Source organism: Schistocerca serialis, chromosome 7, assembly GCF_023864345.2.
Source record: "Schistocerca serialis cubense isolate TAMUIC-IGC-003099 chromosome 7, iqSchSeri2.2, whole genome shotgun sequence".
NCBI classification, from domain to species: Eukaryota; Metazoa; Arthropoda; class Insecta; order Orthoptera; family Acrididae; genus Schistocerca; species Schistocerca serialis.
This window is the reverse complement of record NC_064644.1, coordinates 348,413,787-348,439,637: the sequence shown is the minus strand read 5'-3', so window position 1 is coordinate 348,439,637 and position 25,851 is coordinate 348,413,787. Positions and strand designations below refer to the sequence as shown.

Below are 25,851 nucleotides of genomic sequence, written 5' to 3'. Positions count from 1 at the left end.
ATATGCACATGTCATTTACCATACTTCATACGTAATTGGACACATATTTCACCTTTATTTGTATGGTATTAGTCACTGCTGTTTCATTTTCACGCATTTCAGTATTCATGACGTGGTATCTACTGAGCTATATGTCATACAATTATATTCTTCTGTTGGTACATTCAGTGGAAGATGTGAATACTGTCTGCAAAATGTGTCTTGAATAAAGTTAATAGTAAAGATGTAATAAATGAAAAGGTCATGCTTTATGTGGTAATTGTGTTTTGTCTGTTGAACGGGGACTTAGAAACGATGGAGAGGCTTCGTCCACGCCGTAGCCCGCATAATAGGTTACAGTAGTCACCTCACCCCACCACCGCCCCACACCGAAACCAGGGTTACTGTTCGGTTCGGCCCCTAGTGGACCCCCCCCCAGGAACGTCTCATACCAGACAAGGGTAACCCCAAACGTCTGCATGGTAGAGTAATTATGGTGTATGCGTACGTGGAGACAGTGCAGCAATCGCCGACAAAATGTAACTGAGGCGGAATATGAGGAACCAACCCACATTCGCCGAGGCAGATGGAAATCCGCATTAAAAACCATCCACAGTCTGGCCGGAACACTGGCCCTCGACACTAATCCGCTGGGCGGATTCGTTCCGGGGACTGGCACGCCTTCCTGCTCGGGAAGCAGCGCGTTAGACAGCGCGGCTGGGCTCGAGCGGCAGTTACTGAGACAGAGTAGTGAGCTACACTGCTTTTTCACCCTCACCCACGCCTCTTTGATGAGTAGATTGTTCTTACCCCAACTGCGAATCTTTCCAGACAATAAGCGACACGTATGACAAGTGTGGCTGAAATTTGTTCATTGTTTAGGAGGAGATGTGGAACATACATACATTAATATACACGAATATATACATTCATTTTTATTGTGTGTATGGAAACAATTGTTATTGTCGTTTCTTTAGTAACTAAGACATAAAAGGTACGATTTGTGTAAAATCTTACTGTGATGTAAAGAGAGGTCCTGAACGCCCTGATAAGGTGAAGTGAAGAAAGTGTTGAAACGCTTGTGGTGTGATCAGCCAGCGACGAGCATCCGCCCTACGCCGACGCTGGCGCCGGGCGGCCCCTCCAGCTCTGCGCCGCCGCCCCCGCCGCCCGCGCCCACGGAGCCCGACCCCGGCTGGACGGCGGAGCAGCGCTACTGGCTGCTCACCGTGGTCAAGCAGCCCCCTGGCCGGCCGCCGCCCACGCTGCGGGAGCTCGAGGCGCGCCTCGCTCGCCTCTACCGCATCGCCTTCGACAGGTGACTTCACTTCTCTACAGTTCTCTGGCCCCCACTGTGTCTGCAGTCTTCCTCCCATTCAGTCGATTCTTGCCTCCCGTATGCAGTTGCTCACGACCTGGGCGCTGTGAGCTGGAGTATTATCGTCGTGAATGACTAATCTTTTCTTCTTCTTGAGTCACGCATTTTTTTCCGATGAATATCTTTCGGAATATGGGATGATGGGGAAGGGTAAACATATCAATTAGAACTAAGGAGCCCTGGTCCGGAAACGACCTAGTCGAAGAGAAAATCGTTCTGATACCTCTGACGATGTGGTCCCCAAGGATAGACAAATACTATTGTGCTTTCCACAATGACGAGATCACACATGAGATGCCACGAAACATTCCCCAGACCCTAACGATCCGTCCTCCGGCCGACGACACGTTGCTTTCAGACGTCCCACGCCGTACATGCCAACGGCCATCTGTCCGATGGAGCATCAAACGCGATTCACCTGAAAAGGTCACCTGTCGCCCCTTACTGGTTTTCCATTTGCGGTATTCCAGCCTTCGTCGCCCATGAACAACAGGCAGAATAGATGCATAAACCAGATGCCTGCTGCAGAGGCTCATATATAGCAAAGTTCGCAGAACGGTCGTAGAGGAGACACTGTTGGTAGCCACTTGGGCGTTCAGTTGCTCAGCAGTTGCACGTCTGTTCGGCCATTCACTTCTACGCAGCAGTCGTGGTGCGACACATCTGCCTCAGCGCCATTTGGCATGCATGGGATACTTTGTCCATGGCAGCACGCGAACAGTTTACAAACTTGGCCGTTTCGAGAATGCTTCCCTCTCTGACTGAAAGCCAGTGACCGTGCTCTCTTGGTCGTCAGATAAATCACTCCGTTTCTGTATTACAACAACGACTGCACTATTTTCCGCGTCCCCCCCCCCCCCCCCCCCCCGACACACTTTATACACTCTTCACAGCTAATGTGAGTGGTTGTTGCAGGTTGTTGCCGGCCATAGGCGGTGGTCACATTAATGTGCCTAGTTTTGTATGTACCAGTAATGTTGTTGCTAAGATTGCACGCTAGAGAAAACCAACGAGCACTTAGATGTAGAGATTGATGGCGTACTACGAGGGTAATCTCAAAAGTAAGGTATCCTTTTTTATATATAAATACGCAGACCTGTTTATTTCTGCAATGGTTTACATCATATGGAGTTGGATCAGTTGCGTAGGGCGGCCACTCTGTCAGACATTGGATTGGTTCCTGTCGAGGCTATTGATAGGGGGGATTTCACAAGGCATGGCCTACATCTCAATAGGAAAGGGAAGGGAAAACTGGCACGGTTGTTAGCGAAATCCATAAGGGGGGACACTAGTACTCATGGATGTACCTCTTTTTTAGACTAATATCAGTGTCCAATGAGAAGTTCAGGCAGGCAGGTGCTGAAGAGGTTCAAAACTCACAAAATTCTCACAACAGGAAAGTAAATAATAATGTTACTGTATTTAACCACAATATTGGTGGATTAAAGAAAAAACGAGATTCTCACAAAAGGAAAGTAAAAAATAATGTTACCATTTTTCACCAAAATATTCCTGGATTGAAGAATAAAGTAGATGAGTTACTGGTTTGTTTAGATGACATTGAATCTGATAATGTAATAGATATACTATGCCTGTCTGAGCATCACATTGTGTCTGATACGTAAAAGGTAAATATCAGTGGTTATAAACCAGCTGCACATATGAGTAGAGAGAATAAGGTGGAAGGAGGAGTTGCCATATATGTCAAAAGTTATCACTGTGTAGAAAGCTTAGATACAAAAAAGTTTTGTCTACAGCAACATATAGAAGCATGTGCCTGTCAACTTAAACTGAAGGAGGGCTCTTTTATAATTGTAACAGTATATAGGTCCCCTTCAGGAAACTTTCATTTATTCCTGAAAAACTTGGATGCCTTGTTGTGCTGTCTGTCAGATAGGGGAAAGCAAACTATTATTTGTGGGGACTTCAATGTGTAATAGGAAAAATGACCTGGACGTCTTGCTTGGTTCTTTCAGTTTGATATCAGTCATTAATTTTCCTACTCGGGTAGTAAAGGACAGCAACACATTGATAGATAACACTTTTATAGACCAAGGTATGTTTAAAAACATAAATTTTTGTCCTGTTGAGAATGGGCTTTCTGATCATGATGCTCAGCTAGTTACAGTATATGACATAGCTCCTTTCAGTAATTCAAAACTACCCTCCAAAGCTATGCGTTCAATTAACGACTCAACAATTAGAAATTTCAGAGAAAACCTTCAGCTGTTAGACTGGGATGAGGTGTACAAGGAACCCGATGCTAATTTAAAATATAACTTATTTCATGATACACTTGTAAGAGAATTTGAAAACTGTTTCCCCAAGAAAGTAGTTAAATGTAATTATAAGAAACCACGCAAAAAACTTTGGCTTGCTAAAGGAATAAAAATATTTTGTAACCACAAAAGGGAACTGTATCTAACAACAAGAAAGAGTAATGACCAAGAAACAGCCAAATATTATAAAAACTACTGTGCTACATTAAGAAAGGTTATTAAAAAGTCCAGAAGCATGTGCATCATGTCTGAGATTAATACCTCTGATAGCAAAATCAAAACAATTTGGAATATTATTACAAGGGAGGCAGGTCAACCAAGAGTACAGGATGACGGTATCACCATCAAAGCGAATGGAAACTTGACAAACAACAAGCCGGAAGTCGAAAACATTTTGAATAATCATTTTTTAAATGTAGAGAAAATAGGATCTAAATGTTCATTAGAAGAAGTAAGGCAGTTAATGGGAGAGGCCTTACCCACACCATTTGACACAATTGAAATACCACCCACCTCTCCTTCTGAAATTAGGAAGATAATAAACTCTCTCAAGAATAAAAGCTCACATGGAATTGATGGCATTTCCAACAGGATACTAAAATCTTGTTCCCAAGAAATAAGTGGGATTCTTAGCCACATATGTAATAGTTGTCTGAAGCAGGGCATTTTCCCAGATAGACTGAAGTATGCCATTGTTAAACCTCTGCATAAAAAAGGGGATACGACTGATGTCAACAACTACCGCCCAGTCTCTCTTCTGACTGCCTTATCCAAAATTCTTGAAAAAGTAATGTATTGTAGAGTAGCTTCACACCTTTGTAAAAATAAAGTTTTAACAAAATGTCAGTTTGGTTTCCAGAAGGGTTTCTCAACGGAAAATGCTATATATACTTTCACTAATGAAATATTAAATGCTCTGAGTAACCGGAAGTCACCCATTGGGATTTTTTGTGATCTATCAAAGGCTTTTGATTGTGTAAATCATGGAATACTTCTAGATAAGCTCAAGTACTGTGGTATGAATGGGACAGTGCTCAAACGATTTAAATCATACCTAACTGGAAGAGTGCAGAAAGTTGAAATAAACAGTTCACATAATATGCAAAAAACTGGTGATTTCTCAAACTGGGGAACAATCAAGAATGGGGTGCCGCAAGATTCGGTCTTGGGTCCTCTGCTGTTCTTAATATATATTAATGACTTGCCATTCTATATTCACGAAGATGCAAAGCTGATATTTTTTGCCGACGATACAAGACAGACAATAATTAACTGGTGAAATTGTAAACGATGTTTTTCAGAAAATCATTAAGTGTTTCTCTGAAAATAGGCTCTCACTAAACTTTGACAAAACACAGTATATACAGTTCCACACAGTAAATGGAATGACCCCATTAATAAATATAGACTTCGATCAGAAATCGGTAGCTAAGGTAAAATATTCAAAATTTCTAGGTGTATGCATTGATGAGGGGTTGAACTGGAAAAAACACACTGAGGATCTGCTGAAACGTTTGAGTTCAGCTACTTATGCTATTAGGGTCATTGCAAATTTTGGCGATATACATCTGAGTAAATTAGCTTACCACGCCTATTTTCATTCTCTGCTTTCGTATGGCATCATATGCTGGGGTAACTCATCATTGAGTAAAAGAGTGTTCATTTGACAAAAGCGTGTAATCAGAACAATTTCTGGAGCTCATCCAAGATCATCCTGCAGACACTTATTTAAAGAGCAAGAAATCTTCACTGTAGCCTCTCAATATATATATATATATATATATATATATATATATATATATATATATATATATTTCACTTATGAAATTTGTTATTAACAATCCGAACGAATTCAAAAGTAATAGCAGTGTACATAGCTACAACACTAGGAGAAAGGATGATCTTCACTACTACACTAACTTTGGCTCAGAAGGGGGTGAATTATGCTGCCACAAAAGTCTTTGGTCACTTACCTAATAGCATCAAAAGTCTGACAGATAGCCATATAGCATTTAAAAGGAAATTAAAAGAATTTCTTAATGGCAACTCCTTCTACTCATTAGATGAATTTTTGGATATAGTAAGTGGGTAATGTCCCAACCCCACAATATATATATATATAAAATAAATAAATTAAAAGTATTGAGTGTCATGTAATATTTTGTCTAATGTAATATCTTGTATAGACACCTTTTATTAACCTGACACGTTCCACATCATTACGAAGTGTCGTATTCATGATCTATGGAACAAGTACTAATCTAATCTAATCTAATCAGTTTACAGCTTGAATATTTAGCTATTTTTCGACATGATCACCATTTCTGTCGATGCATTTTTGAAGACGCTGTGGCAGTTTTTGTATGCCCATGACAGCTCGCGGCCATGCTGTTCAGAAAGTTATGAACCTCGACGTCGGAGTTGAATCGCTTTTCCGGCCAAATGTTCTTCTACCCTAGAGAACATGTGATAGTCACTGGGCGTCAGGTCAGGACTATAGGGTGGGTGCGTAATTATGTTCCACTGAAACTGTGGCAGGAGAGCAACGGTTTGCCGAGCGATGTGTGGGCGAGCGTTGTCATGGAGAATGTGTACGCCCTTGCGCAACATTCCTCTTCTCCGATTCTGAATTGCCCATTTGAGTTTTTTCGGAGTCTCACAGTACCTGTCAGCGTTAATTGTGGTCCCAGTGGGCATACGGTCGACCAACAATACCCCTTTCCGATCCCAAAAAACGGTTGTCATGACTTTACCGGCAGACTGTGTTTGTTTGAATTTCTGCGTCTTTTGCGAAGAAGGATGCCGCCACTGGCGTGATTGTTGCTTAGTCTCAGGTTTAAAGTGGGATGCCCAGGTTTCATCAGCCGTGACAATTGAGTCCAGAAAGTTGCCCTGTTCGGCTGCAAGGCGGTGAAGAAATGCACGGGAAGCATCAACTCGTTGCCGCATGTGGTCCTCAGTCAGCATGCGTGGCACCCATCTTTCGCACACCTTTCGGTAGTTCAATGTTTTCGTTAAAATTCTGTGAGCGGTGCTTCGCGACACCTCAGGAACCAACGTGCAGAGATCATCCAGGTTGATCTGCCGATCTTCACGCATGCTTTGCTCAACCTTTAACACTGTCTCCTCAGGAATTGACAGTTTCCTGCTCCTTTGTTCGTCGTGAATCTCGGTCCGACCTACTCCAAACTCTCTACACCAGATGGCCGGAGTGGCCGAGCGGTTCTAGGCGCTTTAGTCTGGAACCGCGCGACCTCAACGGTCGCAGGTTCGAATCCTGCCTCGGGCATGGATGTGTGTAATGTCGTTAGGTTAGTTAGGTTTAAGTAGTTCTAAGTTCTAGGGGACTGATGACCCCTGATGTTAAGTCCCATAGTGCTCAGAGCCATTTTTCTCTACACCACTTACGAACATTTTTGACATCCATGCACGGCTCACCGTACACTTCCGTCAGTTGGTGATGGATTTCAATCGGCGCAGTGCCCTTTGCGTTCAAAAACCTAATAGCTGCGCGCAATTCGCACTTGGGGGTTAACATCCAACGGGAGCTCCATTCTCAACGGCTGAAAAGCCAAGACTGAGCGCCTCAGCACGGCATGCACATGTTTACACATAGCCCGTGACACACTCTTCATAACAGTGTGACCAACTGCCACACAAACACAGTTCTGTACTTGTAAAAAAAATAGGAGACCTTACTTTTGGGCCGGCCGCGGTAGCCGTGCGGTTCTAGGCGCTTCAGTCCGGAACCGCGGGACTGCTGTGGTCGCAGGTTCGAATCCTGCCTCGGGCATGGATGTGTGTGGGGCTGGGTTGGGTTGTTTGTGGGAAGAGACCAAACTGCGAGGTCATCGGTCTCGTCGGATCAGGGAGGAACTGGGAAGGAAGTCGGCCGTGCCCTTTCAGAGGAACCATCCTGGCATTTGCCTGGAGCGATTTAGGGAAATCACGGAAAACCTAAATCAGGATTGCCGGACGCGGGATTGAACCGTCGTCCTCCCGAATGCGAGTCCAGTGTGCTAACCACTGCGCCACCTCGCTCGGTGCGGATGTGTGTGATGTCCTTAGGTTAGTTAGGTTTAAGTACAGGGTTATTACAAATGATTGAAGCGATTTGAGATATTTTCACAATGCTTTGCTCACACATACAAAAACTCAAAAAGTTTTTTTAGGCATTCACAAATGTTCGATATGTGCCTCTTTAGGGATTCGGCAGACATCAAGCCGATAATCAAGTTCCTCCCACACTCGGCGCAGCATGTCCCCATCAATGAGTTCGAAAGCATCGTTGATGCGAGCTCTCAGTTCTTGCACGTTTCTTGGTAGAGGAGGTTTAAACACTGAATCTTTCACATCACTATGCGTGGAACTTGCCCGCACGCGTTCAACCGTTTCTTCGCTCACTGCAGGCCGACCCGTTGATTTCCCCTTACAGAGGTATCCAGAAGCTTTAAACTGCGCATGCCATCGCCGAATGGAGTTAGCAGTTGGTGGATTTTTGTTGAACTTCGTCCTGAAGTGTCGTTGCACTGTTATGACTCACTGATGTGAGTGCATTTCAAGCACGACATACACTTTCTCGGCTCCTGTCGCCATTTTGTCTCACTGCGCTCTCGTGCGCTCTGGCGGCAGAAACCTGAAGTGCGGCTTCAGCCGAACAAAACTTTATGAGTTTTTTTACGTATCTGTAGTGTGTCGTGACCATATGTCAATGAATGGAGCTACAGTGAATTTATTAAATCGCTTCAATCATTTGTAATAGCCCTGTAGTTCTAAGTTCTCGGGGACTGATGACCTAAGATGTTAAGTCCCATAGTGCTCAGAGCCATTTGAACCATTTGAACCTTACTTTTGGGATTACCCTCCTATATACTGACATTAGCAGTCCTGGTGTACAGTGTATGTGTTTACAAGTAGAAGTACTGACGCCTATCGGCCCTAACCAGAAGGAGTTGTACCCAATGACAGAACATGTACATAGGTTTTTCGTATATGAGCAAGCAAACGGAAGCAGCAGAGAAGCGGAAAGGCTGTGCAGTAGCTCACACCTTGTTCCCAAGACTGTTCCAACAATTGAGACAGGGCGGAGCAAGTGGTATCACAGAACAACGACAGTGGAGGATGACAAACTACGTGGTTCCCCGACTTAGAAAATGCAGTGCTTGCTCTAGTGAATGTTGCACGTTAAATGAATTGTTCGGAGTACTGCGTGGCGAGTGGTACGGGATATGCAGCTACACTCCTGCGATCCACAGAAAATGGATGCTTTGACTCCTGCTGACTTCGGACCTCATGTCGTTTTCAGTCAATAGTTCTTGCAGCGTCTTCAAAACGATCCTCACTTACATGCGTACCTACTTTTTACGGTTGAAGCCTGCTTCGCCAGAGACGAGATACTGCATGTATGCACGTCTCAGAAAACACACTTGCGTGGTGCTACATGACCAGGGTGACAGCGGCTCGGGACACCTGTTTAACAAGTTCAAATAGCTACCCAGTGGTGGAGCCGGGTGCTCGCCATAAAGATTTCAAAAGGTTTCAAATGAGAAGAAATTCCAGGCCAGGTTCCATCCTTCAAATGGCTGACTGCTATTGGCGCGAATTCAGATAGGAGTCTCAGCACCAGCAATCCTCAGACCAGGCTGCCGCTTCTGCCCCCATGATAAGCCCAATGGGAGGTTTAATATGTCCGCAGCAATAGCGAATGCCGAACAGCACATTGTGCCACATCGCTGCCTCTTTGCGAAAGCGCGTCCACCAGTTACCCAGCAACGGGACTCGACCACAGGGCGGCTACCATTGGTATCGCACGCGCGCGCCTCAGATACGACGTGCACATGTCTCGCTTTTGTTTTTTGTATTGATATTGACATATTTTGTATAGTTCATGGACTGCTCTCCGTAGTCCGCCTTCACTATTCAATATTAGAACTTGATCATCTGCAAATAGCATCGTCGTTATGTAATATTGTTGGTTAAAATCGTATGTGTAATTGATAGTGCGTGATTTCCTGGATGAAACATTTCCGGATAGGTGGATTGGAAGAAACGGTCCAACACCTTGGCCACCCCGCTCTCCAGACATTACGCCCCTTTACTTTTTTTTCTGATGCTATATCAAGGACAGAGTTTTCGTCACACGAGTTGCTGACGCGACAAACTGAAGGCTAGGATACAAGCTGCTGTGGGTACTGTGATAGAACACATGTTACGAAACACCGAGGGGGGTGGGGGGGGGGGGGAGGGGGGGACTGGAATACCGCCTCAACAGTCTCCGAGCTACCAAGGGAGCACACGTTGAGGTTTACTAACGTAAGTGGTCTTTAAAAAAAAAACTAGTAACACTAACCTATGTAACGGCATCAAATGTATATTATTATGTCAAGCGGTTATTCTGTAATAAATTTTTATAGTCAGGGCAAGACTTTGTACTCACCATGTATATTGCAACACTTAAAGAAAGATTTCAAAAGTGAAACTGCTCTAATGGTAGAGTAAAGAAAAACAGCTGTATCAGAATCAAGAGTGCAGATGGCAAGCTAGTTCTAAGAAAAGGGAAGGCTGAAAGACGGAAGGGATGTGTAGGAGATGTGTACAGAAGAAAAGAACTTGAAGATAACATTGTGAAAAGGGTAGAGAATATAAACGATGGTTAGAGGAAAGCAAAATATTGCTAGGAGAATCTAATAGAGAAATGAAAGACCTAAGTCGAAACAAAAACCTGGATTGGACGACATTACATCAGAATTACTAGGATAAGGATCTTACGAACCAACCATGAGAAAACTATTCCACCTGATATTCAATAAATGAGATTGGCGAAATACCAGCAGACTTCAGTAAGAATGACATAATTAAAAAGAAGGCTGAAGGGTTCAACATTTCCAAATCATCAGTTTAATAAATAATAGCTGCAAAACACTGATATGAATTATTTACAGAAGAACGGAAATACTGCTAGCTGCTGACTTTGGGGATTATCAGTTGAGTTCTGGAAAAATGTAGCATCACGCGAGGCAGCATTGACCTCTGACTTATTTTACGTGACACAAGAAACGCAAACCTACATTTACAGCATGTGTAGGTACAGAGAAAGCTTTCGACAATTTGAAATTTAAAAGGTAGCAAGGATACGCTTAAACAAGAGAAAGGTTATCAACTTGTGTGATTTCAGGCTTGTTCAACGAACTGCATTGATGGAGTTTTCTTGGGAATTCACCCGAGTAATACCTTCGTTTCAGAGCTACTTTTCGACAATTTTCTTACTTTTCATCCGCCTAAGGAAATATTACTCGTTTTATTTCCCGAGAAGAATCCGTTAGTACGTATCTACAACTGATTGCATTCAAAAGAGGGGAAGAATATGAAAGGGAAGTAGTAAGTGAGAAGGAGTGAGACGAGGCTGTAACCAAGAAAATTGAAAGAGTTCACAGACAGGAACTTATAAACTTTATGGTTTGATGATGACATTATAATTATGTCAGAGATGGAAATCGATTTGGAAGAGCTGTTGAACAGAGCAGATAGTACCTTGAAAAGAGGTTATAAAACGAAATCAACAAAAGTAATTCAGGGGAATGAAGTGTAGTAAAATTATTTCAGCTGATGTTGAGGGAACTGGATTAGAAACTGAGAAAATAAAAGTAGTGGATGAGTTTTGTTATTTTGGCAGCAAGATAACTCACGACGGACGGTACAAAATTCAGACTAGCAACTGCAAGAGAATACTTTCTGGAAAAGAGAAATTTACTGACATCTAATTTACGATAGTTATCATAAAGTTCTGTCACCTTGAAACGATCAGTTCACTTAATTAACATATTCTTTATGTGCGCCGCAGTACCTCAGCACTTAGTTAGCCTTGAGTCTGCCAAGTTGCAGGACCAATAGCAATTACCAAGAGCAGTCAAATGAGACCGGATGCAATAAAAGTGATCTTTGAAGAGAAATGAATACAGAGTGTAACGAAATAATATGATCAAATGACAAATATGCTTTATTTGTTAATATAACACATTTAAACAATTAATTAAGGACATAGTGCTGTGAGTACAAAGGTTAAGGTAGCAACTGTTTCAGTATTTTTCCTCTCTTCCATACAAACACTTAAAAATTGAATTATATCTTTAAAAAATGTTACCGTAACTAAACGTTTCCTATCGAAACAAAACAAAAATGAGAAAATGAGAACAAACTGAATAAAAAGAGAAGCTATCAAATTTACAAGCATTTGTCTACGTCATGTTGTCACTGCATGGAACACAAACAGTTTCTGTAATTTTTTCCTGCTTGTGCCTATACATTTTTCGCACGTCTCACTCCATACACTACACAGTTTCTGACAAATTTTCTTGCACACAGATGCACCGGCTTCTTTCTGAAAGCTACTTTAGAAGAGGTTCACAATCTTCTTTTCTCGTAGCTCCTGTTTCTGAAACAAGATTTTTCATTGCAGTTACTATCGTCTTCGTAAGTCCTAAGGGTCGTTCAAGTCTTCGGTTGATTTGTGGTATGATTAACTCCTTGCCAAGATTCAGCAGAAAATTTCTCCTCCCATGCATAGAAATTGAAAGGTGACGATTTTTTTTGTCTTCCATAATATATGAGCATTCAGACACACTGTTTTGACAAAGTTGAAGAGTTAGACGTAAGGCCATACTGTGTTTCTTTTCACGGAATATTCATTGACCATCTTATCCATTTTATCGTCACCCGCAATGATGGTGTTATAATGCAAAATGATATCTGGTTTGTAACATTCAGTGTAGTGTATTACTTTCGTGTCATGATGTACGGTGATAAGAAAAACCATAGCATTACTCTTCTTCGGAACATAGGACACCAAGATAACGTCATTAGTAAAAACCGAAGACAGATGACAGCTTCTTGATAGAGTTCGGCAACAAAACTTCAAATGTATTGCTTACCCTTCCTCATTGTTTACTGGAGAGTCAAATTTCTTTCGGAAAGTTCAATTTGAAGTGGAAGTGACGTCAAAAAATTATCACTGGTGATACCATAACCTCCTCTAACACAGCTCGTTACGTCATTGATTTTTTTCTGGGGCATTCCCCTGTTTTCCAGTATATACTTGTAAGTTCAGTGCATAATTTTATCTGGCATCAACCAAAGCCAATACTTTCACTCCGCACTTAGCAGGGTTTGACTTCATCGAAGCAACAAACGGACAATCCCCCAGAAAGGAATATATTGTTCATTTACTATAATATGCGAATGAGGATTGTAATCAGATCTGGCGTTGTTGACAAACAGTGTGGAAACATCTCTGATAGCAGCGAGTTTTTCATTCATTTCCTTTCGTTACTTGTGGTGATGTCCTCAAATCTGATGAACCTAGATAACTGCTGATATCGAGTTTGAGACAGTGAAGCAAGGAAAATGTCACCTTTGGAGATAGGATTTGTGGTCCACAACAACTCTAGACTCCTGTTTACCTTTTAGAACACCCACACTTATCAGAACCCGTAAAAATGAGTTCTTTTCATCAAGATCTGTCGGCAATCATTGTCTCTCCTTTTCTGGGTATCTCACGTTCCATTCCTCATAATATGCCTGTGCCTTTTTATTAGTACAATCCACAAGAATTTTTAAAATAATGCCATTAAACAACAGCTTGAAAGCATCACTTACTGATTCAATTCCACTAGTTCAGTGGTTCCCGACCTTTGTGAGACCATTATCCCTGAACGAGATCAGATGACTTCCAGTATCCCCGAACAACATTTGGGATCTAATTAGGCATTATATTGTAGATAAAGTGACAAATTATTTATAATGGTTCTTCCAATGATAGTTTCTAATCATATCAGTGCTGTTTCAGGGAAGTATGTTTTGGAGTGTGTTGCCTCTTCGAGGTTCAAGAATTTGTGCTTCGCACCAATTTCACGCTCTGAAAATATTCTTTCATTCACAGAAACTGGTCTTAGAGAACACAGCTATTTACCTGTCCGTTCTCCAAATCAGAAAAATAGTTGCCATTACAATTTATTAATGACTACGAGTGATAACTGCTACCTCTGGATGGACACCAAAAGAAATAAATAGGAGTAACAATGGTGTCAAATGCTCTTGATAAAGTAAATAAAATTTTAAAATGAAGCTTTTCCTGTCCGTGAAACTGAACGTTTTCAAACAGTTGTGTTAACGGGTTTACTATTCCACGACAGTGAGAAAGAACTTTTTAATACGAAGACCATTCAAAATAAGAGGGCAGCCCAGCGGTCAATGGAGAGATGCGTGTTGCAGAGTAGTAGGCGAAACAGAAAAGCAAATAAATGGACTAAGGAACAGCCGGCCGGGGTGGCCGAGCGGTTCTAGGCGCTTTAGTCTGGAACCGCGCTGCTGCTACGGTCGCAGGTTCGAATCCTGCCTCGGGCATGGGTGTGTGTGATGTCCTTAGGTTAGTTAGGTTTAAGTAGTTCTAAGTTCTAGGGGACTGATGACCTCAGAAGTTAAGTCGCATAGTGCTCAGAGCCATTTGAACCATTTTTTTTTTTTTACTAAAGAACAGACTGGAACAAAAGACGTGACTATGACAGAGGTGACAAAAGTGGAGGTGGGCTGGAAGAGGGATGTTACATGGCCATAGGATGTTCTATTCTGGATACAAAGAAATAGCAGAAGGCTTAGAAAAGGATGTAATGAAAGGTAAGCAAGTAGATAGCAATATAAAATAAGCGGGAGCAGCTGGGATTAGCAGTGTGGAAGATTGTAATGCCTGGAAATACCAAGAGGAGCCTTTTATCCAGCAGTTGATGTTAAATGTTTCATGATAATAATGCATTACTTATTGGAGCCCAACATAATAGTGATAATAGTGATTACTTCCAAAAGTTTGATCTAGAATGGTTACTAAATCATCACTGAACCCATTTTGGTTCAACCCCTCAGAAAGGTTCACTTTATCCCTCAGGGAGTAATTGCCCCCAAGTTGGGAACCATCGCACTAGATGCTCCTTAAGTCCGTCAGTAAAGTTATGAATTGCTCAACACGTGGCTTTTATTGGATTTATAGACCAAGCTATTCCATTTTTACTTACATAATTTTTATCAGTTGCTATATTATCAATAAGAAAGAAAACTGGCGTTCTACGGATCGGAGCGTGGAATGTCAGATCCCTTAATAGGACAGGTAGTGGGAATTAGTGAAGTTCGGTGGCAGGAGGAACAAGACTTCTGGTCAGGTGACTACAGGGTTACGAACACAAAATCAAATAGGGGTAATGAAGGAGTAGGTTAAATAATGAATAGGAAAATAGGAATGCGGGTAAGCTAATACAAACAGCATAGTGAAAGCATTATTGTGGCAAAGATAGATGCGAAGCCCACGCCTACTACAGTAGTACAAGTTTATATGCCAACTAGCTTTGCAGATAACGAAGAAATTGAAGAAATGTATGATGAAATAAAAGAAATTATTCAGATAGTGAAGGGTGACGAACATTTAATAGTCATGGGTGACTGGAATTCGGTAGTAGGAACAGGGAGAGAAGGAAACGTAGTAGGTGAAGAAATGAAAGAGGAAGCCGCCTGGTGGAATTTTGCACAGAGCACAACTTAATCATAGCTAACACTTGGTTCAAGAATCATAGAAGAAGGCTGTATACATGGAAGAAGCCTGGAGATACCGACAGGTTTCAGATAGATTATATAATGGTAAGACAGAGATTTAGGAACCAGGTTTTAAATTGTAAGACATTTCCAGGGGCAGATGTGGACTCTGACCACAATCTATTGGTTAGGACCTGTGGATTAAAACTGAAGAAACTGCAAAAAGATGGGAATTTAAGGAGATGGGACCTGGATAAACTGACTAAACCAGAGGTTGTACAGAGTTTCAGGGAGAGCATAAGGGAACAACTGACAGGAATGGGGGAAAGAAATACAGTAGAAGAAGAATGGGTAGCTCTGAGGGATGAAGTAGTGAAGGCAGCAGTGGATCAAGAAGGTAAAAAGACGAGGGCTAGTAGAAATCCTTGGGTAACAGAAGAAATATTGAATTTAATTGATGAAAGGAGAAAATATAAAAGTGCAGTAAATGAAGCAGGCAAAAAGGAATACAAACGTCTCAAAAATGAGATCGACAGGAAGTGCAAAATGGCTAAGCAGGGATGGCTAGAGGACAAATGTAAGGATGTAGAGGCTTATCTCTCTAGGGGTAAGATAGATACTGCCTACAGGAAAATTAAAGAGACCTTTGGGGATAAGAGAACCACTTGCATGAACATCAAGAGCTCAGATGGAAACCCAGTTCTAAGCAAAGAAGAGATAGTACAAAGGTGGAAGGAGTGTGTAGAGGGTCTATACAAGGGTGATGTACTTGAGGACAATATTATGGAAATGGAAGAGGATGTAGATGAAGATGAAATGGGAGATACGATACTGCGTGAAGAGTTTGACAGAGCACTGAATGACCTGAGTCGAAACAAGGCCCCAGGAGTAGACATCATTCCATTAGAACTACTGACGGCCCTGGAAGAGCCAGTCCTAACAAAACTCTACCACTGGTGAGCAAGATGTATGAGACAGGCGAAATACCCTCAAACTTCAAGAAGAATATAATAATTCCAATCCCAAAGAAAGCAGGTGTTGACAGATGTGAAAATTACCGAACTATCAGTTTAATAAGTCACAGCTGCAAAATACTGATGCGAATTCTTTGCAGGCGAATGGAAAAACTGGTAGAAGCCGACCTCGGGGAAGATCAGATTGGATTCCGTAGAAATGTTGGAACACGTGAGGCAATACTGACCCTACGACTTATCTTAGAAGCTAGATTAAGGAAGGGCAAACCTACGTTTCTAGCATTTGTAGACTTAGAGAAAGCTTTTGACAATGTTGACTGGAATACTCTCTTTCAAATTCTGAAGGTCGCAGGGGTAAAATACAGGGAGCGAAAGGCTATTTACAATTTGTACAGAAACCAGATGGCAGTTATAAGAGTCGAGGGACATGAAAGGGAAGCAGTGGTTGGGAAGGGAGTAAGACAGGGTTGTAGTCTCTCCCCGATGTTATTCAATCCGTATATTGAGCAAGCAGTGAAGGAAACAAAAGAAAAATTCGGGGTAGGTATTAAAATCCATGGAGAAGAAATAAAAACTTTGAGGTTCGCCGATGACATTGTAATTCTGTCAGAGACAGCAAAGGACTTGGAAGAGCAGTTGAACGTAATGGATAGTGTCTTGAAAGGAGGATATAAGATGAACATCATCAAAAGCAAAACGAGGATAATGGAATGTAGTCGAATTAAGTCGGGTGATGCTGAGGGAATTAGATTAGGAAATGAGACACTCAAAGTAATAAATTAGTTTTGCTATTTGGGGAGCAAAATAACGGATGACGGTCGAAATAGAGAGGATGTAAAATGTAGACTGGCAATGGGAAGGAAAGCGTTTCTGAAGAAGAGAAATTTGTTAACATCGAGTATAGATTTAAGTGTCAGGAAGTCATTTTTGAAAGAATTGTATGGAGTATAGCCATGTATGGAAGTGAAACATGGACGATAAATAGTTTGGACAGGAAGAGAATAGAAGCTTTTGAAATGTGGTGCTACAGAAGAATGATGAAGATTACATGGGTAGATCACATAACTAATGAGGAAGTATTGAATAGGATTGGAGAGAAGAGAAGTTTGTGGCACAACTTGACTAGAAGAAGGGATCGGTTTGTAGGACATGTTCTGAGACATCGAGGGATCACCAATTTAGTATTTTAGGGCAGCGTGGAGGGTAAAAATCGTAGAGGGAGACCAAGAGATAAATACACTAAGCAGATTCGGAAGGATGTAGGTTGCGGTAGGTACTGGGAGATGAAGAAGCTTGCACAAGATAGAGTAGCATGGAGAGCTGCATCATTCTCAGGACTGAAGACCACACTAACTACTAACAATATTATCAATATCATCTTCATCAAAACTTTCTGTTTCATGTGCTGTTTCTTCTTCCTAGTCTAACACATTCACATTTTCTGATGATTCTGATTTATTGTCTCTATTTTGTTCTTCACAGACACTAACATTCTGTATCACGGAAATTACTTCTCTAAGATGCTCTTGGTTATTTAGATCCCTGTCACGATCCCTTTCTTACTTTTTTATTTCACTGACACGAACTGCACTTGTTACCTCTCACAACAATGCTGAGTAATCAACTAAACGAAATCAGACAAATCTATGACTGTTTATGCTGCCAGCAATGGACATACTGAAATGATTATTAGTGGCCTGATTATTACCAAAGGAAGGAAAAGAAATCCTATCCTGATAAAGAACTTTTTGTATAACGCCGACTACGAAATGGGTAAACAGAGGCCCACTCGTAGTTACTCTTACTCTCTTGGTCCCACGAACCGGTATTTAGCTTCGTCAAGTAGTCTCCTCCACACCGTTCTGTCCTTGGCATCTTCCTCCCTTGCTCCAAATATCTGAAGATACCTGGCCAGCTGGCCTCTCCATCTTATTTTGTTTTTGCCTAAAGGTCTTCGCCGTTCGGGTTTCTTCCCCGACACTTCTCTCAATTTTTATCCCTCCTCTCTTCTGTAGACGTACCCAGTCCATCTCAGCCTCCTTATCTTGGCTTCCGCGACGGTATCTGGTTCATTATATACCTCCCTAAGATTCGTGTTTTTTTTTTATTATTATTCTTCTCCCTCACAAATTGGTCCAAACACCTTCTACAGGATTTTATTTTTGAAAATCTTTATCTTTCTCTCTATCCTTATTTGTTCTCCAGATTTCTGCTCCATTTAGGAATACTTGCCTGATAATAGGTTGATATGTCCTTATTTTGATTCCTGTTGGTAAAATTTTGGATGAAAACAGTTTGTTGAATAAATATGACGCTCTGTATGCCGCATTTCTGTTTCCTGTATTTCAGTAATTTTTATTATTTACTCTAACCCTCGACTATTTAAACTCTTCTACTTCTTCAAACACTTGGTCATTAATCTGTATGGTTTCCTGCGTTTTTGCTTTGTATCTTCTCTCTATCCTCGTGAATTTTCTCTTCATTTACCTTTAATCCAACTTCCTTGGCTTTTTAAAATAGTTTTCTCGCCAGTATTTCCGGATTATCTGGAGTTTCAGCAATTAATAATACATCATCCGCGGTGCAGCTAGGGATTCTCTGTTTTGATGTTTATGTTGCTCCCCCATTTCCGTACTTCCATCTTCATCATTTAAAAGCTCCTCAAAATATTCCTTCTAAATTTCCATATCTTTTGTCATTTCCAAAACTGTACTGCCACTTCTATCGTTAACGTCGTACGTCCGTGATACTGAGAACCCCACTCAATAAAAATAAATATTATTTTCATCCTTATCGCTTAGTTATGTAACCAACACAAGTGACATGAGGAAATGGAGCGTACCTGACAACAACAAAACGTGTCATTAAGTATGATTTCCCGTTTCACGTGAAAATAAGAACATATATAGCTTTGCAGTCTCGTCTGACCCCACTTGGCAATCTGAAGGCTAGGTGATAGGGAATACCACTCAATCTATGATAAGAAAATTACGGTACTGCATTGATACCAATGGTCATCACTTCGAACACCTTCTGTAAACGGAACTTTGTGAACTTCGTTGGCCTTGAAAGACCTTACGATTACACATCTCGTCTCGATAGCTGCTATCAGAAAGGAAATACCAAACTATAGTATCCCATTAAAAAAAAAAAACAAAGTTGACCTCCATCTCTCTGAAGCGATCCCATCTAGCAACAAAAAACTAACGTCATATTATGGCCCCCGTTGTCCCATGCAACTTTTGCCCCACAAACTTTTCATTTCCTATCACACTTTCGGAGTTATTCTTGGTGGCAATAGTTAGTGACTCACCCTGTATATACTGCAAACAGCAACGGTCCTATCACACTTCCCTGTGGTACTCCTGATGTTACCTTTACACCCTTCGATTTTGTTCCGTTAAGAGCGACATGTTGAGTTCTGTCTGCAAGAAAGTCTTGAATCCAATCGCAAGTCTGCTCCGATACTCCGTAAGATCTTATTTTTTCATTAAATGGCACCGCGAGATGGTTTCAAACACCTTACTGAAATCAAGGAACACGGCATCAACCTGACTGCCGTTGACCACTGCGCTGTGGATCTCCTGGAGGAACAGAGCGAGTTGAGTTTCGCAGGATCTCTGTTTGCGGAATCCATGTTGATTTTTTTTGAGGAGATGATCATTTTCCAAAAATGTCGTAATTTTTTAGCATAAACAGTGTTCCATAATTCTACAACAGTTGGACGTCAACAATATTGATATGTCTTACGGCCTTTCTTGAAAACGGGAATGACCTGCGCTTTTTTCCAGTCGTTAGGCACCTTTCGTTGCGCAAGCGATCTACGATAAATTACTGCTAGAAGGGGAATAAGTTCTTTCGGATAATCTGTATAGAATCTTATTGGTATCTCATCTGGACCTGACGCTTTCCAGAATGGTTCAAATGGCTCTGAGCGCTATGGGACTTAATATCTGTGGTCATCAATCCCCTACAACTTAGACCTACTTATACCTAACTAACCTAAGGACATCACACACATCCATGCCCGAGGCAGGATTCGAACCTGCGACCGTAGCGGTCGCGCGGTTCCAGACTGAAGCGCCTAGAACCGCTCGTCCACATCGGCCGGCCACGCCTTCCCACTACTAAGCGATTGTAGCTGCTTTTCAATTCCGCGATCGATTATCTCAGTATCTGCCATTTCGACGTTCGCACGACGATTGAAAGGAGGGACAGTGTTACGGTCTTCCACGGTGAAACAACTTTGGAAGACCGAATTCAGTATTTCGGCCTTCTCTCTGTTATCTTCCGTTTCGGTACCAGTGCTGTCGCTGAGAGAATGAACAGATGAAATCTGTAGTACTCGTCGATTATGTGACTCCATAATACATACTGAGAATTCTCATCCCTCTTTTTTGTCATTTACATTCAATTGTAAAGGCCTTTGGCGATAGACCGCTCTATCGCCTCTTTTTATGCAGACAGCCACTGGACCTGCGAATGTCTTTCATACCACGAGCAAACAGCGAAGGGAAAATGGCGCTGACATTACGATTCTGCTGAAATGAAGGGAGTTGTCCCGATCGGTACTTCCGAGAAGGGCTGAGCAAAGCCGAGACAGGCCGAGCCTCGGCCCGAGCACAGCTCGCACACTCGGCAGGTGGGCGGTTTGGCACAGTGTGGCCGACCCTAGTTTAATGGAAGTAAAGAGCACTGCAGGAGGAAGCGAGCGGTAACGTATCCCGAATGCAATTTTTTCTCTCTGCAGTGGAGTGCCTGCTGATATGAAAGTTCCTGGGCAGAGCAAAACAGTGTGCAGGAGTGCTATTCTTTCAAGGTTCGCAGGAGAGCTTCTCTAAAGTTTGGAAAGTGGAAGATGGGGGTTGGCGGATGTAAAGCTGTGAGGACTGGTCGTTGTGGGACGCGCTTGGATAGCTCAGTCGGTAGAACGCTTGCCCACGAAAGGCAAAGGTCCTGAGTTGTCATGAGTTAGATTCTTGGTCCGACACGCAGTTTTGATCTGCCAGCAATATTCAACAGTAATGTAACTTGTGGCGCAGCCGGGGCAATTTGGTAGCTCGCTGCTCTCAGCAGCATTAAAACTGTCAGATAACATTCATGCCTTCTGAGAACTTTCCTAGCAAGTTCTATGTAAACGTTTAAGTTATATGAAACTGATAAAATTTGATTACCTAATATTTTCCTCTGACTTTTAACCCTAACTCTAAGCAGTAGTCTGTCCACAAAATCGCCCCTACAAGGCACATGTCGACTGGCCATAGGATCTCAGTGCTATCTGTTTAAAGCCGGAACATGACGCTAGTTACAAATAAATTTCTGACTATACTCAGAAAAAAAAGCAGCACGAAAAAGGAGTTATGTGACATAATAGAAAGTTGGTAGGCGTGTTTCTACATCTGGAAGATGATTTCTACTCACTTTTTCGCCAATCCTATAAGAACGGCTCTAGTAGCAGCACTATAAGGATGCAAATCAGGTTTGCTTTAAATACACGCCATAATGCTGGTGAGCGTTAGTTACCTTTGAAATTGGACGTACCGACTTGATTTTAGTCAAGAATGCCTTTAAAGCGACAAAGACAGCATCATCAATACCTCACTGACGTTGAACGAGGTGGTGTAATAGTGTAAGCTGGATGTTCCTTCGCTAATATTGCAGGAAGGTTGGCAGGAATGTAGTCACTGTACATGATTGCTGGCAGCGGTGGTGATGGGAATGTACGGTCGTAGCCGGCCAGGGTGGCCGAGCGGTTCTAGGCGCTACAGTCTGGAACCGCGCGACCGCTACGGTCGCAGGTTCGAATCCTGCCTCGGGCATGGATGCGTGTGATGTCCTTAGGTTAGTTAGGTTTAAGTAGTTCTAAGTTCTGGGGGACTGATGACCTCAGAAGTTAAGTCCCATAGTGCTCAGAGCCATTTGAACCATTTGTACGGTCGCAACAAGACTGGATCCCGGGCGGCCATTTGTCACTACCGAGGGGGAAGACCATCGTGTTGGGTTTATGCCTCTTGCGCGTCCTACTGTATCTACATCAGCATTTGGCACCACCGTGACCAACAAACTGTTACATCGGTTACCTTAAGGACAGCCGCGAGCCAGACGCCCTGCAGCATGAATTCCACTGACCCCAAACCACCGCCATTTGCGACTACAGTGGTGTTAAGCGAGAGCTCACTGGAGGGCAAGGTGAAGCTCTGTTGTGTTTTATGGGGAAAGCTGGTTCTGCTACGCTGACACTGATGCCCATGTGTTGATTAGAAGCAGACCAGTAGGGGGCCTGCAGCCAACCTGTGTGCATGCTAGACGCACTGGATCTACACATGGAGTTATTGTCTGGGGCGCGATTCGTTAGACAGCAGAAGCACTCTCCTGGTTATTCCACGTTCCCTGACTGCAAATTTGTACATCAGTTTGGTGCCATTCTTGGGTCAGCATTCTAGGGGGTGTTTTCCAACAGGATAACACTCGCACAGATACCGCTGTCGTAATCGTACATCCTCTACAGAGTGTCGACATGTTGCCTCGGCCTACTCGATCACCAGATCTGTCTCCAATCGAACACATATGGGACAGCATCGGACGACAACTCTAGTGTCATCCACAGCCAGCATTGACCACCCCTGTACTGAACTACCAAATGCAGCAGGCATGGAGCTCCATTCCACAAGATGACAGCTTGCACCTGTACAACACAATGCAAGCATGTCTGCATGCTTGCATTCAACATTCTGGCGGTTACGTTGGTTATTAATGTACCAGCTTTTCACGTTTGTAGTGGCTTATTTCGCGTTTACACTAACCTGTGATCTTGCATTGTAAATCACTTAAATATGTTACCTAGACAAATACAGGGTGTACCAAAAAGAGCCATCCGATTTGCAAAAAAAATCGTAACTATTATGTTATTTGAGATATGTGCATGAACAACGAGCTGTCGGAAAGAGAAAACACTCCAGTTTTACAAGGCTACCGCTAGGTACGAGTAGCAGCAGTGTGCGCCCACTCTAGTTCTAGTGAAATGGTGTCGGGACAACAGAAAGTATTTTGTGTTCTACGTTTTGCGCAGTGCGGGTCAGTAATAACTGTTGAGCGTAAATTTCGTACTAGGTATGGTGTGGATCCTCCTACAGCATAGAGCATTTGACGATGGCATGAGCAGTTCCGAGAAACAGGTTGTTTGCGTAACGGCAAGTCGACGGGCCCTCCCCGAGTGTCTGATACAGACGTCGAACGCATCGCCATAGTTTCACAAGGAGTCCGCAGAAATACGTTCGCAGCTCGACAGCTCAGGAAACCATAAAAAATTTAGCAACTGCAAGTTCTTCGTGAAGGTAACAAACAACAACGTGTGGAATTCTGTTATTTCGTTCGTGGCAAGATGGAGGATGACAGTTTTCTTCCAAGCTAAGTGTTTAGTGACGGGGCGACATTCCACTTCAATGGACAGGTCAACCGTCATAATGTGAGAATATGGGGTACAGAACAACCACGTGAAGTTTTACAACATGACAGGGACTCTCCAAAATTAAAGGTGTTTTGTGCAGTTTCACGGGAAAAGGTGTACGGGCCATTTTTCTTTGCCGAGAACACTGTTACAGGAAGCGCATATCTCGATGTGCTTGAGAACTTTCTTCTCCCACAGTTGGAGACTGATTCGAACTACTTCATTTACCAAAAGGATGGGGCACCGCCAAACTGCCATCTGTAAGTACGGGAATTTTTAAATCAAAGGAATACTGAACGATGGATCGGTCGCACTGGGCCAGATGATTCAGCCTTACGTTACAGGCCTTCAACGTCACCGGACCTCACTGTATATGATTATTTCTTGTCGGGGTTTATGAAAGACTCTGTTTATGTGCCTCCGTTACCAACAACAATGAATGAACCGAGAAATGGTGTAACAGCAGCTGTGGAAGCTGTAACTCAAGACATGCTCGCTGCAGTGTGAGAACAATTTGAATGCCATGCTCGCTGCAGTGTGGGAACAGTTTTAATACCGCATTGACATACACTTTATGATCGAAAGAATCTGGACACCTGGCTGAAAATGACTTACAAGTTCTTGGTGCCCTCCATCCATAATGCTGGAGTTCAATATGGTGTTGGCCCACGCTTAGCCTTAATGACAGCTTCCACTCTCGCAGGTATACGTTAAATCAGGTGCTGGAGGGTTTCTTGGGGAATGGCAGCCCATTGTCCACGCAGTGTTGCACTGAGGAGAGGCATCGATGTCGGTCGGTTAGATCTGGCACGAAGTCGGCGTTCCAACAATCCCAAAGGTGTTCTATTGGATTAAGGACAGGACTCTGTGCAGGCCAGTCCATTACAAATGATACAAGTGGCTCTGAGCACTACGGGACTTAACATGTGAGGTCATCAGTCCCCTAGAACTTAGAACTACTTAAACCTAACTAACCTAAGGACCTCACACACATCCATCCCCGAGGACGGTAGCGGTCGCACGGTTCCGGACTGAAGCGCCTAGAACTGCTCGGCCACACCGACCGGCAGTCCATTACAGGGTTGGGTATTGTCGTGTAACCATTTCGCCACAGGTTATACAATATGATCAGGTGCTCGATCGTGTTGAAAGATGCAATCGCCATCCCAGAATTGCTCTTCAACACTGGAAGCAAGAAGGTGCTTAAAACATCGATGTAGGCGTGTGCTGTGATAGTGCCACGCAAAACAAGGGGTGCAAGCGCCCTTGTAACGGAACTGAAATGATGGTGGGCTGACAGTAATTTGGAGCCCGCGCGTCGGAAACGGGCGCGCTGGTGTGAGACTGCCAGGGAGTGCACCCTGATGCCATCTATTGGCGAAACTGGGAATTAGCGCTGCCTGTCAGACAATGCACTAAGCTCTCGGAGTCAAATGTATTCTTTTTCTTGGTAATTATAAGTTATTACTGCATGATTTAATGTTATAAAGCGCTAGTAGTAAATTATTATGACTGGTATGAACTCCAGGGTAATAAATATAAATATTCTTAAATACTAAATGATTTCGGTGAAGAGGTGGTAGGGGAACGCCCCCACTCTTGGTGATACGAGCGTAGCTAGAGGTAGCTGGAGACACAGGGACTGAACAATGGAATGGCCTGGGGAGTGTTGACGTGACCGGACGTGCGTAACTGTGCTCACGCAAAAGTAATTGTGCAACAGCGAAGAGGCGAATATCGTCGCCGTTTGTGGAGTAGAACGCGACGAATGGTTGTTGAAGCCGTCTCTATGCCACTGGGGCTGATTGTAAGAGTTCCTGCGCCCAGATTTTATGGCGGACGTGCAGCAGCTGATACGAGTGCTACAGCTTGTAGTTCCAGCCGCCATTGAGGGCATGAGGCGTGAAGCGCTGCGTTAGCCACATGCATCTCACCACCAACACCGACACGTCTACCCAAGGCAAGACTACTTGCAATTGTTAAGTCGAACTTTGTATACATGTAAAAGGAGAATACCAGTTTTCTTTTGTGCAAGTGCAGAGGACAGAATATAGTAATGAGTAAAATTACGACGCATGTTGTTCATTGTAAAGTGTAGTAACCTGAAACATAGTGTAGTGAAATCAGACTGAGGCCACCATCGCCTCTTTCATTTACAATTCTTTTGGTTGTAGAATACTTTAGCGTATAAGAATGTTGAAAAGAGCAATGGTCACACCAGAA

General features: G+C 42.9%; 1 protein-coding gene across 1 annotated transcript in view; it reads left to right on the top strand.

Moving 5' to 3' along the window:
• Nucleotides 1–25,851, top strand: part of LOC126413075 (uncharacterized) — a 183,049-nt gene that overhangs the window by 10,616 nt on the left and 146,582 nt on the right. Inside the window, exon 2 of the mRNA XM_050082972.1 lies at nt 1,164–1,297. Within this exon, the coding sequence (XP_049938929.1) occupies nt 1,164–1,297 (134 nt within the window). The remainder of the gene's footprint in view (nt 1–1,163; nt 1,298–25,851) is intronic.